Here is a 14,996-nt window from a genome sequence, read left to right as displayed (position 1 = left end):
ATCAGCCTTATCAGCGCATATGCGCAGACGCCCACCTTCCAAGCAGAAGTTAAGGAGAAATCCAATGATGACCCTAGCACTGCTATCGGGAGAATCCCTGAAAGAGAGCTTGCTACTATTCATTCTTGGTAACTTCAACACTTCAGCACCACAGTGGATACCGGCTACAACACCCGGCCTTCCTGTTTTGAGGTAGTGGGTTCAGCACTGGCAGGATGAAAAAGAAAACAGGCAATGCCTGCTGAAGCTCTCTCATGCGACATATTTTTCAATGCGGAGCCTCAACACAGACTTCTGGAGACACCCTCGATCCAGGCACATGAACACGTAGGAAGCCGCAGCCTCAGACGGTGCAGAAAGCCCTCTCCAAATATTCGATGAGATGCTTGCCCCAAAGCCAGACACGTTGATCAGTGTCAGCCCTGTGCACAGTGTGTGCAGGGCTGTCACTCCTCTTCTGACCTGTCCAGCCACACCCGATGCTGTATCAATCACCACCCAGACCGCAAATCGATTGTCTCCCGAAACTGACGGACGCCTACCCATGTACCTAGCTGCACAAAGTTTGGACACAATGTCATTCAACCTGCAAGTATTATCCATCACACCCTGTTGCAGCTTTGATCTCTTGATATCAGACTTGAACTGCAAGCGTCATGTTTTCTCCATGACCAGTCAGTACACCACGCAGAATGCGTCTACAAATTGGTGATTTCTAAACTGTGTCAAGTGCTGACCTTGATCTGTGACCGCTCACCTGACTTTCAACATCCTCGTCAAGGACACCAGAATGTTGTTTTAATCATAACTGTCAGTCTGCAAAGTTTGGTTCTTATGAGAAAAAAACAAACCGAAAATCAACACAGCATAAACGTTACCTTGAACACGCTCACCACAGAAACACACGACGGGCATAGCACTGGGTCAGGTGATAACACACTACCCACTCAAAAGGAACACTTATTCAGCCATAACACCCACACACACACACACACACACACACACACACAAATACACATACACTCTCTCTCTGTGTCTCTGACTGTCACACGATGAACAACTGACATTCGGATTGTTCAAACACGTGGGTCAAAGACAGGTCTGACATAGGTCCACTCTAAAATCATGGTGCTTAGTGCCTCGCCGAGCACTAAGGCCATCTCAAGGTTATCACCGTGTAAGCATCTATTTCAAGGGTTAAGAAAAGTATTAAAAAAAAAAATCATCACCACTTCAATCGTTTCACTCAAAAAGTTATTTAAAAAAAACCCAAACAACAACAACAACAACAAACAAAATAAAAATCCTCCTATAGTTTAAAAGATTCAAATCTGATTGAAAAGGTCCTCTTCTTTCAAGAGGTCCACCAGTGTCCACGGAGGGACATCATCTCGGAACAAAGATCTTTAGAGACTCTGTCTGGCGTGCAATATCCGTGTCCCATTGCCATGCTGAACCTAGCAGTCTCAATGAGGTCAACTCACCACAAGTCAGCCGTGATGGGTCCGCTGTGTAGCCTTCCTGGCACTCACAGTTTCCGCTGTCATGGTTGCAGACAGCAAACTGGTCCTCGCACGTGTCCCCGTTACCACACTTGCCTCCAACAATGCCATCCACCGGCACTTTGCAAAATAAAATCTATTGTCAGTATCTTTTTTGAGAAAAATGGAAAAGAACCATACCACGAAGATTTCAAAATAGGAGACAGGTTGCACACACACAGATATATATATATATATATATATATATATATATATATATATATATATATATGCATGTGCACACGAAGTAGGTATGAACAGAAGCACGTTCACCCACATTTACAATCATATACATACATGCGTGAACACACACCACACACATTCATAAACGGGGGGTCACGCTTTACCTACCACAAGAGATTCCGACTTGTTTAGAGACGCCTTCTGTGCAGTCACAGACGTCAGCCTCATTGCAGCTGGCGCCTGCCACACACTCGTCGTTCCTTGTGCAGCTGCTTCCAGGCATTCGTTCTGATACAAGGATTGAATGAGGAAATTCACACACACATACAGACACACACACACACAGCACACACACACACACACACACAACACACGCACGCATGCGTGCATTCTAAAAAATCAAATTAAAACAATAACATGCATATATATATATATATATATATATATATATATATATATATATATATATATAATTATATAATTATATATATATATATATATGTATATATATATATATATACTGTTCACAAAAACAAATGCAGCAACCCATTTCATTGAAATGATCTATACGGTTTTCCCAATCGGAAAAAAAACAAAAGTGTAGAAAAATAACGGAAAAACCGGGAATGTCCATACTTGTTACGCCGTGAAGGTAGTTCTTTTGACATTTGTTTCAGTTTCAAAGGTGCAGTAATTTGACAGTTATTGTCCAGTAAGCCAAGTCAGAATCAGTAGGGGGTGTGATCTGTTGAGGTGGGTGTTAACTTGTGGGATGGCATGCCACTCCTCTTCGAGTGCCTGGGACAGATCCTGCAAGTTTTCCGGCGCGTTGACCCTGGCTCGGAGCCGTCTGTCCAGCTCGTCCCACATGTGCTCAATTGAATTGCAATCTGGAGACAGTGTGGACCAGGGTAGCGTGTTAACGTCACTGACAGCCAGGATGGCCTGCGTATAACGTGCCGTGTGTGGTATGGCATTATCCTGCATGAAAAAGGCGTGTGGGGTGGCCAAAAGTGGGAGGGCATGAGGCTGCAGGATACCAGCCACATAGCGCTGGGCGTTCAGAGCCCCGTTGACTCACCAGTTGACTATGTCCATTGGCACTGATGGCGCCCCAGACCATCACACCCCCACCACCATGAGCAGGTGCTTGGTCAACGCAGTTTGCTGCATAGTGTTCGTTCATTCTCAGAAAGACACGTTGCGGAAGGAATTGTGATTCTTCACTGAATAGCACGTGGTTCCAGTGACGGGCTGAAGTCCAGAAGCAATGCTCGGTGGCCCATTGGAGGCAGTTTAATGTTGGCGCCTTGTGAAGACAGGTCCTCTGACCGGACGTCGAGCATGCAGCCAATTGCAGATGGTCTGGTCGGAGACATGTGGCACTCCATTCAGTGTCTGGACTGTGGATGAGGCTGAAAAGAAGCAGTTTTGCAGATACTGTAGGTGAATAAAGCGGTCCTGGGCTGCTGTAGTCGCTCTTGGTCGTCCAGTGCGTTGTCTGTCTGTTGTGACACCAGTGGCTTCCAGTCTGGCCCACAGCCGACTGATGGTGATTCGTGCCATGTTGAAATGTCGTGGGACATCAGCTTGAGAATGTCCAGCCTGCAGTCGGCCAATGGCGTAATTTTGATGTGCATGTCAGACGGGACATTTTTGGCATCGCACATTTTACATTCAAATCGGATGGGACAAACTACAATTTTGTTTGGGTTTTAATGCCACGGTGTGAGTAAACAGTTCTTAGCACTCCCAATCAAAAACATGACTGACATGTGAAGCACAAAAAAGAGACATTTTCGCCACAGTCTTCACGATTTGCACGTGCAGCATGCTCTGCGTGTGCATGCCTCTTGCTCACAAGTCATTTTGACAAACGTAATCGTTTTCAAGCCATACCCAACCCATGTTTGTGAAGTACAATGGTATAACATTGCCTTCTCAACATTGTTGCCTTTATCTTTTTGAACAGTGCACACACGCACACGCACACACACACACACGCACACACACATATATATCACACCATCATACACACACACACACACACACACACCATCCAAAATGATGAATTTATTGACTAACTCTTCTTGAAAATACTCCATGTCACAACATGCCCCAAATCGCTGTATCAACCTGCCCTAGTCTGATTTTAACCTTCTCTATTTTTTCTAACCTGTTTTTTTTCCCTCTCTTTCTTTTGTTGACAATAAAAACAAACGTTTCATTTAATTTGAAAACAATTTTAAGCGGCACTGTCATTCAATATCAATGCTGGAGTGAGAGACTGGGGAACATTTCATGTGTCTCTACCTGCCCCAGAACTGTCTCAACCAATCCCGGGTTATGCTACTGAGTTCAATCGCTTATTGTGTCAACCATACTGCATAATTACTTCTCTTTCTTGTCTAGGAATTCACAATATCATTTTTTTTTCTTTTGAAGCCAATTTATTTGTGGTGCATTTCTTACAGTTTGATTTAGAGATTAAAAAAAAACAACTAAAAATATGTTCGTGTCTCAATCTGCCTCTGTCTTACCTATATGTACCTTTCCTCTCTACCGAGATTGATCGATGGATAGATAGATAGATATATAGGTGTGTGTGTGTGTGTGTGTGTGTGTGTGTGTGTGTGTGTGTGTGTGTGTGTGTTTGTGTGTGTGCATGTGTGCGCGCGTGTGTGTCTGTGCAGTTATGCAAAACATGAACTAAAAGAGTAATGCAAAACATGAATTTAAAGAGATTTATGTAAAAAATTAACTGCAAAGAAATAGAGGCAACACACAAAACTGAGACAGACAGACAGACAGACAGAGAGACTGAGCGAGCAAGAGATAGAGGGGGTAGGGGGGGGAGAAAATGACAATGACAATAATAATGTGAAGACCATTGACCCATACACAAATTTACACACACACAAACACCATGGACATGTGTTTTCAACTGATAGCAAATTGCCTACATCAGGTCGTGCTATACTGTGTAGCAGTTTTTAGAGACATTTTACTTTTACATTCTGATATACCAGACATGCAAACAGGGAGTGATCTTCGTTCTCCTGTATTCCAGGACAAAAGGGGCAATCGTGACTGAAGGTTTGGTATCGCTTATTTGTTGCCAGTTCATTTATTCCAAACCGAAATCTAATCAAACAGTCTCAAAAATTGTCTCAGAGTGATGAACTGTTTTGAAAAGTCGATATGTTGAAAAACGTTCGCTGGTCTGCACTTTCAAGAGCCATTCTTGTTGAAATAAGTTGTTTTTTTTTTGTTTCACACTACGTAGAAAAGTAGCTTCGTTTGTGATTTCACCTGACCAAGCGTCCTGGAAACCAAGAGAAAATAAACACAGAGAGAGAAAGAAAGAGAAAGAGAGAGAGAGAGAGAGAGGGGGCAGACAGAGACAGAGACAGAGAAACACACAGAAGGACAGAAAAAGAGTGTGTGTGAGTGAGAGAGAGAGAGAGAGAGAGTGTGTGTGTGTGAGTGAGAGAGAGAGAGAGAGAGAGAGAGAGAGAGAGAGAGAGAGAGAGAGAGAGAGAGAGAGAGAGAGAGCAAACAGAAAAAAACTCACTGCATCTTTTGAGAGTATCACAGGCGGTATTGTTCCTACAATAATCCGTATAATTTGCACAGTTCTGGTCGAAGTCCAAATCTGAAGGTGAAAAGTATGATGTCATTATGAACATAATCATCATTATCACCATCGTAGTTTCGCGTGTGGACGAAAAGCAGTTTATTTCATGTTTAGCACATAATTTGGTGAGAGCAAGTACTGACGAGAAAAAGGAGAAGGATTATTTCGGCTGACTTCCCTGTGTTTGTGGGGGGAAGCGGGGGAGGAGAAGGAGAGGAGGGGGGCTGTGGAAGGAGAGGGGGGTGGTAAAAGAGAAAGAAAGGAGGAATGAGGAAAAAAGCCAGCGTGGCACCGGATCGTAAGGCTGTCCATTTTTCACAAACATGGGGAAAAAATACAACAAATGAGGAAAAAAGCCACCTTCTTGTTCAAAATCTAGCAAAAACCGGTGTCCGGTGTGACTCCAACCCATGTCATAAAATGACTCCCCATCCTCGGATTTAAAAAGTAACTGTAAAATCAATCAGAAACCATAACTTAGTATACTGCCTGTGAAAAAAAAAAGAAAAAAAAAAGAAGAAAACATAAGGCTGGGGTTATTTTTTATTTTTCGGGGTGGGGGTGGGGTGGGGTGGGTGGGGAGTGGGGGAGGGGGCTAGGGGGACAGCCACACACACACTCCAGTCTTTGTTCTCGAAACACTCCTGTGTCAGTAGGGCGTCCAGTTGGCTTCAGCTTTCCTGGCCAATGAGCTATCCATCTATTTCTAGAACAGTGGGCCCTGAAATATCTATCAGGGATCAGCCCAGTTTCAGTTTTCAGTTTCAGTAGCTCAAGGAGGCGTCACTGCGTTCGGACAAAGCCATATACGCTACACCACATCTGCCAAGCAGATGCCTGACCAGCAGCGTAACCCAACGCGCTTAGTCAGGCCTTGAAAAAGGGTGAGTGTCGAGTTTGACACAGGGGGGTCTCCACGGGCCGCTCTGTGCAGTCCCGCTGAACGGAGACAAAGTCTAGCTGCTTCAGGCTCAGATAGTGTTCCCCTGTGCCAGCGGCACAGAAAGGCACAATGAATATTTTTGTGGCATTTTGTCTTTGCAAGCGCCATGATGATACGCGATTTTCAAACATGCGAATTTAGCTAAACCAAGATTTTACAGTTGAAGAAGGGGTTGGAGTTAAACTTGGGCAGGGAGTAGAGTAATAATATTAATGATAAAAAACCACGGCCTGTCTTGAAATAATTCCGTGGGGAGTGTTTCAGGGTCGACTCTTGGTGGGTGGGTGAGGGGATGGGGGCCGGTCAAAATCGTGCTTGGGGTCATTTTTTAGGCGCTACACCGGGAGTGGTTATGCATTCGGGAACAGGAATGAGCAGTGTGTGGCAGTTAAGCCGCTGAAACGATGCATCAGGATGGTGTGTGTCTCTGCCATCACACTCCACTCAACAGATCCGCCTTGAACTGCTTTTTTTCTTCTTTCTGACGACTACACACATTTCCAACAGTTACCCCATCACTTTACAGAACTGTTCGTGTTCATGGAGTTGTTTGGAATCGATATAAGGTATGAATGATATATATGTATTTTTTCAAAGTGATTAACTTATGTTGACATCTTTCGTATTTATCTGTCAGTGTGTGCAATTTATCCAGTATCACTTACTTCTTTTTTTATATAGTGGTATACTGTTGTTGTTTTTGATGTTGTTGTCGTTGTTGCTGTATACTCACGACACACTTCATCGATGTCACACACGCTACCAATCCTGCAGTTCCCGTTTCTGTCTCCGGCGCAGGAGTTCCCCACGTCTACCGCTGCAAGACAGTCATGAACATGGACAGGGACACAGACAGTATTAACAGAAGAATAAAACAAACACCGACCGATCCAAGACTGAAATGGAAAAGAGGGAGATTCATGGCAAAAAAACAAACAAAAAAAAGTGAGAAGTGAGTGGTTGACAATCAGTGGTCAGGTCATGACAAGGTAGTGTAACATTTACTGGTGAATACTACCTTATCTCTTCAGGCAACCCCCCTCGTCCCCCTCCCTCCCCCCACGCGCGCGCGCCTTCATGAACTCACAATCTGAATCCAAGACCCCACATATCTGTCTGCCTGTCTGTCTCTTTCTCTCTCTCATAATTGCGAATTTGTGCGTGTTTTTTTGTTTTCTTGTTGTGTGTGTGTGTGTGTGTGTGTGTGTGTGTGTGTGTGTGTTTTCTTCTTTTTTCTCTCTTTGTCCAGGGCTGGGTGGAAAAAAGCATGTGTACTTGCTTATCTCATTTCCCTGGTGAAATAAAATTTCGTTCCTTTACGTTTCGTTTCTCACTCAGTCTCTTTCTCCCCCTCCCACCCCACACACGCGCCACACCACCCTCACACATAGGCCTTAATGAATTCATAATTTGAATCCATATTACTATCTATCTGTCTGTCTGTCCTCCATTCTTTCAACTTTCATTTTGTCTTTGTTCCAGTCTATCACACGGACAGTTAAAAGCAAATGCCAAGATTTCATTTCTCTATCTCCTTACATAAATCACGTTCACAGTGTTTGCCCATTTGCACCCAGTGTTGTCATTCTTTTTTTTTTCCTTCTTTTTTTTCTTTTTTTTTAATAACTCCCCCCTCCCCTCCCCAATTTAGTAACATGGAAATTTTACGTAAATACATACGTGGGAATGGGAGGGGGAACAATCTGGACGAAACACACACACACACACACACACACACACACACACACACACACACACAAAATCAATGCACAAACATATCATTCTTATTAAATAGGAACGGGGAGGTGGAACTATGTGGACGAAACACGACCAAAAAAGAACAAAATTGTAACATACACACACAGTATTCTTATGGGGAAAAAAAACACAAAAAAACTATCATGCATAAATCATTAGAAATACCCACCAATTAGACAGAAACATCCATTTTACCTAAAAATGTATCATTTGTATATATATTTCAACATACATACTTCCTTAACCAACATTGCTTGATTTCGGTTTCATTTCTACGCATGTCGAATAATGATTTTCTTATCTGTATATACAAACAACTGCCCGTTCACGATTTGCACATTATTTAACAAATTTATACTTTACAGTTTGTTTAACGTCATTTCTGCCCACTATCTGTACTCACCGCACACAGAGGTAGTATCACAAACTGCACCGGTGATGCACACAATCCCTTTGGTGCCACACAAGGAGCCAGGGCCTTTACCTTTTGCGGAACACACATGCACACGCGCACACGCACACACGCGCATACACACACACACAAACACACACACACAATGTAAATGCGAAATGTTTGCAAGTAACACGTCCACTCATTCAAGCAATTCAGATGCGTGTAAACCAAGAGATGAACTTCAAGATAAAGAAATGTGATGTGAGATCGGAACACTTAAGTGATGTGATGTTTGGTATGTGTTGGGGTGTTTTTGTTGTGTGTGATGTGATGTGATGTGATGTGATATGTGTGTGTGTGTGTGTGTGTGTGTGTGTGTGTGTGTGTGTGTGTGTGTGTTTGGGAACTGTTTGTGTTTGGTTTCATGGCTATGCGGAATTGTATGTATGGAAGTTGTATGTTTTGCACGTTGATTTTTATCTTGTGTAGCGCGATTAATCATGTTTTGCAAGGAGGGGCGATGGGGGTATCATCATCATCATCATTATTATTATTATTATTATTATTATCTCTGAAGGGATACATGTATGTTTGTATCAATGATATATATATTCATTCACGAAAGCTTTTTATATACATGTAACCTGTGCATACATTCTCACAATCACCGTTTATGCATCAACTTTACGGGACAAAAGACTGTAGCAACACGAACTTAAAACGTATTCACCGCTTGTATAAAACAACATCAAATTTGTATCGTTGCAAACAAGCTCCCTGACCCCTATCAACTTAAAAAAAGAAACAAACAAACAAACAAAAAACCAACAAAAATTAAACAACAACATTACAAACAAAATCGTGTTAAAATCATAAAGAAAACATATACCTGCCTATTCAAAAGATGGACAGTGATTCAAAGCGCTTTCACACCAGTCGTTCATACGCATGCATAACTCTAAAACTGGAGAAACTGAAGACAAGGAAGAGGAAGGGGAGGGAAGCTATCTTAGGAAGAGGTGGGTTTTAAGGCCAGACGTGAAATAGCTGAGTGCAGAGACCTGACGAGCAGTGTACAGTGTGAAGAGAACTGGGCCTAAAACAGATCTTTTGGGGACTCCGTGTTCGATTTTAACGGGTTCAGAATGGAAATCACCAATGTCTGAAATTTTCCTGAAATGGAGCACCCTACAGAATGACTTTCATAAAAGTGTGCACGCTGATTGACTGATATGATAAAATAACCAATTCATCACACATACACACATTACACACACACACACACACATACATATATATATATAGATAGATAGATACACACACACACACATATATATATATTATATATATTATATATTGAGAGAAAGAGAGGGACAGAGAGACAGAGAGAGAGTGTGTGAGGCATACACTATATATATATATATATATATATATGTATATGCATACATATATATGCATATAAAGATATATATATACATAGAGAGAGAGTGATATATATGATTATATAGATATAGACAGATAGCAGATAGATCTACTGAGAGACAGAGAGTGGGAGGTAGGAGGTGGGAGGCAAGAACCAAACACTCACGACATTCCAAACTGACACTGTCGTGCACAAAACTGCTCTGACAACGACATGTGTTGTTAATACACGATGCCATCGGGTCATCGCAGGACGTTACCCCTTTGTCCTTGTCATCATCGCAATGCCCCCCAACCTTCTTCTCCAAGGCATCTGCATGAAAATCAAACAGCAAGATTCTTTGTATCGGGGTGTCCTGCGTTATGTTGGATCCCAACAGCCACCATGATCAACACTCAACTGACTCAGCTGCAGCGCAGAGTATGCTCTGGCGTGTGACCTGATGGTGGCGACCTAACAGTAATCAGCGCCTTGTGAACTCACTGGCTCCGGGGCTGTTCCAGAATGACCAGCAGTGTGTAACGAACAGATCAATGTTCTCTTGTGGAAGAAGTGGTGGTTAGGTTCTAATGTTTTTATATCATTGTGATCACTCTATGTACAGAAAACAGAAGTACATTTAGTTCCAGAAGCCTCTAGAACATTCCAGAAACTGAGAAAGTGTTATAAATGTGTGTTCCTTTACCCGGCACTCTGAAGGGCAGGAATGCAGAACACTTCCGGAAACTTTAATAAAAATCCCAGAAGGAATATACCACTCCTGGTTTTTTCTATGCGTAACTTTTGTTCTTTAAATATTACATGCATAACGATTTCACGTGCTAAATCATGGGGTTAGAACGGTTTGGTTTCAATATCATGTAAAGGAAAGACGTCAGGAGTCTGTATCATACTACATGCTTGGTTAGATAAAATAAAAACACTGATCATGTCCACATGATGCAGGCTATCCCTGCTTGTTTCCTCTGGTGGCTAACGCAATGGTGATGCCTCTCCAACAGGCCTACTGTCCACTCAGCCTTTCAGTGCCTTCAGCAATAAAACAGAATCAGTCAGAATAACTATATTATCTCAGTAGAGAAATGAAGTGTGGGGAAGTCTTGTGATGCATACTGATATACTGATTACAAGCAAAAACGGGAAAATTTGGCATACAACGTAAAGAAAAAAAATCACACTCAGCAGAGTCATTGCGAAGCAAGTTCCACCACCCAAAACACACACACACACACACACACACACACACACACACACACACATGGGCACATCTGCCCGCATGCACTTATGCACCCTTTTTTGACTCACTTGTGTAAACAAAGTGTCTATGTTTTAACCCGGCGTTCGGTTGTCTGTGTGTGAGAGTGTTTGTGCGCGCGCACACGCATGTGTGTGTGTGTGTGTGGGGGGGGGGGGGGGTAAACTTTAACACTGCCATTTCCTCTGTTAATACTTTGTCTGCCAGTACCAAATTTGGCTTAAACATAGTATGAAAAAAAAAATCTTCACACTCATACCAATAACTGGTTGTAAGTCTCCCGAATTAAGCCGTATTTTCGAATAAGTAACGGTTTATTTCGTTGAGATTCGTTTCGAAATCCGAAAATTCTTCCCACTGAGTTAGGCCTACTACAAGGTAAGTTGTGTTTAAAGACGACATGACCTCGTTTTTCTTGTTCACAATTAAAAGGAAAGAAAATCAAATTCTGGACAGAACACATACACTGACACTAACTACACCATCGACGTGTTTACTGCATATAGGTATTCTAAAATGGACACTGAATTAACTGGAATGAACATAAAAGAAAAACTGAGTCGATCATTACTTTCAGCCCTTTGTAGACTGGTTCGTGCAGATCTAGAGATCTACTATGTGTTGCGCTGTGCTTGAAGTGATGGCAACGTCTCTTTTACTGCTGAAACGAAAGAATAATCGAGGTACTACTACTACTACTAATAATAATAATAATGTACATTTATACAGCGCCCTTTCTCACTAAGAGCTCAGGGCGCTTTACTTGAAAGAAAAATATTACAAGTAACATAAAACATTCATGACCACTCTTTCTCAAAAACCCCTCCACCCACTCACACTCTCCCTTTCCCACTCTACATACATCCAAAGTGAGCTGACATGGGTGGTGTTGGAGAAAAAGGAAGCTGAGAGAGTTGTAGGTTTTAAAAAGATGCGTCTTTAGTGATGAGCGATCAGATGCACGGATATGATAAGGGAGGTTGTTCCAGATGTAAGGAGAAGCAAAGAAGAAAGAACGTTCACCATTGGTTCTTGTATTCACACGAGGAAGTTTGAAAAGGTAACAGTCAGAGGAAGAGTGGAGATTTCTTGTGGGAGTGTAAACATTGATAAGGTCAGAAGGATAAGTAGGTCCTGTGGAGTGGAAAGCAGAATAGCAGCGACACGCAAGTTTGTATTTAATTCTCGCAACAGCAGAAAATATAATGAAGCACACCAAAAAACATGATTTAAACGGCGTTATTACGTCCACTGCAATCACATCTACTTATCGCATGAAGAAGAAATACCAAAATTGTTTTAAGCATTAAATTTAGTTGAATGACGTCAGATGTGCAGCAGCAGTGGGGATTACTCTGCTTGCTTAGGAACTGAACATGCATGGTTCGATCCCGCTTGCAAGCCTTTTTTAATATTTCATTTTCTCCCAAGTTTATTTTATATGCCATATTCAATACAGAGCACTTTTCAGCGATTCTACAATTTTTTTGTTTTTCTCTCCTCATGATTCCTTTACTGGATAAAGCGTGAAGCACAAGTGAGTCATGCCTCTTGTTTTGTTTTTTTGGTTTTGTTTTTTGGGTTTTTTTGTATACACTCATGCACAAGGCATCCAATATGGTGGTGAAGAGAGAGAGACAGAGAGACCAACAGGCAGACACTCAGAGACAAAGACAGTAACAACTCAGAAAAAAAACTGCAGTCGAACCAACAGACAAAAGCAGCATACCGCATCTCTCTGTTGTAGTACGCGTTACCTCGGAATTGCACTGACATTGCCCATCAGAGCACAGGGCTCCATGAAGACACATGTTTGGAAGGGAGTGACAGTCTCCGCCTTTGGGAATTCCTGGTCAAACAGTGACGGAACATGCAATATACTGGCAATATAGTGTGTGCTTTGCTCGTCATGTGCCATAAATAGACCTCAAGATGCAATCATTATTGTGTTTTGTTGTTGTTGATGTCGTTGTTGTTTTCAATCCCTTGCTATGGAATAATAAAAATGATGAAAATGAATTATTAGTGACGCAGTCCATTTTCATCACACTTTTTTTGTGAAGTCACAAAAGAGGAAATAATTTTGTATCTTGGGCTATTTCTCTTCTTCTCAATTTTGTGTTACAAAGTGCCGAAACACATAATCAATAACAACGTTGCCTAGTTTACCAATCCCTTGCTGACAAGGAGCACACTGATTAGTGGGATACAGATGTTTGTGACAACTGATTTCTCTGTGTGAAATTGGGGCTGCTCTCCCCAGTGAGAGTGTGTCACTACAGTTCAGCACCACCTTTTTTCTGCCTTCAAGTGCATTTGTTTTCCTATCAAAGTGGACTTTCTACAGAATTTTGCCAGGGGCATTCCTTTTGTTGTCATGGATTTAGATGTATTAAGTGCCTGCTGTACACGGGACCTAGGTTTATTATCTCATCCAGATGACCAGCATCATGAACACAACTCAAGGGTTGGTGGAGTGGGGGGTAGGGTTGGGGGTGTGGGGGGGACTGGCCAGTGTGGGAATCGATCCACTGTGCTCAGATTCTCACACGTCCTAAGTGGACGCATGACCACTAAGCCACCACTCTACTTTCTGGCGAAACTCCGAATCTCACGTGCCAGCCTATCTGCAGTGGTAATGGGTATCTAGTTTAAAGTGATATCAAAGTACATTCCAACGTGTTACTAAGATTTTGCAAAGTGAATGCGAAGCATCACCACCACCAGCAACAGTTGTAGTAGCAGTAGCAGTAGTAGTAGTAGAAGTTGGTGGTGTTGTTGCTGTTGCAGCTGGAGGATAAATGGCAGCAGCAACAGCAGCTGCAGCAGAACCAGTAAGAATTGTAGCAGCAGCATCAAACGTAGAGACTAACAAACAACCACAATGTGTATATGTGCATGTTTGATTCTTTTTTAAGTGTGTGTGTGTGTGTGTCTGTGTGTGTGTGTGTGTGTGTGTGTGTGTGTGTGTGTGTGAGAGAGAGAGAGAGAGAGAGAGAGAGAGAGAGAGAGAGAGAGAGAAAACTTGAACAAGGGTGGGGTCTGGGGATCGGGAGATAGGGAGTACAGGGACAATTATACATACAGCATGAAACACAAGTCATTGCCGTGAAACATGCATGTTTGCTTGAACCCAAAAGAAGGTCTGAGCAATTCATGGAACGTACAGATCAATTCATTCACATTAGAATCAGCAGCATACGTGGGAACGCGTTCGCACGCACGCACACACACACCGCAAGGATATCTACATCATACCATTTGTCTTACACATGATTTCAAATTGGCAATGGCAGCAATATACTTTTAAACAACTATCACACCACACACACACACATGTGCATGAGAGAGAGAGAGAGAGAGAGAGAGAGAGAGAGAGAGAGAGAGAGAGAGAGAGTGTGTGTGTGTGTGTGTGTGTGTGTGTGTGTGTGTGTGACCATACTCACTGCATTCGTGAAAGCGATCACAGATAGCTCCAGTGGCACAGTCATCATCATGTTTGCAGCCAGATTTACCCATCGGTAGTCCTGCATCAGAGGTACTGTTACTTAGCAGCAATTAGTAGTAGCCGTAGCAGTAGTAGTAGTAGCTTTAGCAGCCATTGAGCAAGTGAGACACGCGTCCCGCAAAAGCACAAGATATAAGACAAAGTTAATCAATCATCACAATGAAAGAGTTAATTAGCAAGAGAGACGTGTATGTTACTTCTAATTTGTAAGTGTTTTGAAAGTGAAGCAGACAGTATACTATAATACGGTTACTAAAAGAATGGATGGTCGAGTTCGTATTATTTTTCTTTCTTTGACACACACACACACACATATATATATATACTTTTTTTTTCTAAATACCGTGAATAAAA

General features: G+C 42.3%; 1 protein-coding gene across 1 annotated transcript; it reads right to left on the bottom strand.

Moving 5' to 3' along the window:
* Positions 1-252: 252 nt before the first annotated feature.
* On the bottom strand, positions 253-14,653 carry LOC143294229 (uncharacterized). The gene is made up of 8 exons (XM_076605660.1): positions 14,581-14,653; positions 12,864-12,983; positions 10,045-10,191; positions 8,466-8,546; positions 7,038-7,121; positions 1,893-2,012; positions 1,485-1,622; positions 253-554 (listed from the first exon to the last, which is right to left on the bottom strand). Exons 1-8 carry the CDS (start codon positions 14,651-14,653, stop codon positions 253-255), a joined length of 1,065 nt encoding a protein of 354 aa, XP_076461775.1.
* Positions 14,654-14,996: the final 343 nt, after the last annotated feature.

Source organism: Babylonia areolata, chromosome 19 (assembly GCF_041734735.1).
Source record: "Babylonia areolata isolate BAREFJ2019XMU chromosome 19, ASM4173473v1, whole genome shotgun sequence".
Taxonomy (NCBI): domain Eukaryota; kingdom Metazoa; phylum Mollusca; class Gastropoda; order Neogastropoda; family Buccinidae; genus Babylonia; species Babylonia areolata.
This window is presented reverse-complemented; position numbering and strand designations above follow the sequence as displayed.

Excerpts from the sequence above, each read along its gene's own strand:
- LOC143294229 (XM_076605660.1), bottom strand. The coding sequence starts at position 14,653 with ATGGGTAAATCTGGCTGCAAACATGATGATGACTGTGCCACTGGAGCT. Across the intron at positions 10,192-12,863 it reads TACTACAACAGAGAGATGCG|ATGCCTTGGAGAAGAAGGTT; the intron begins GTATGCTGCTTT and ends ATTTTCATGCAG. Across the intron at positions 7,122-8,465 it reads TGATACTACCTCTGTGTGCG|CGGTAGACGTGGGGAACTCC; the intron begins GTGAGTACAGAT and ends ACTGTCTTGCAG.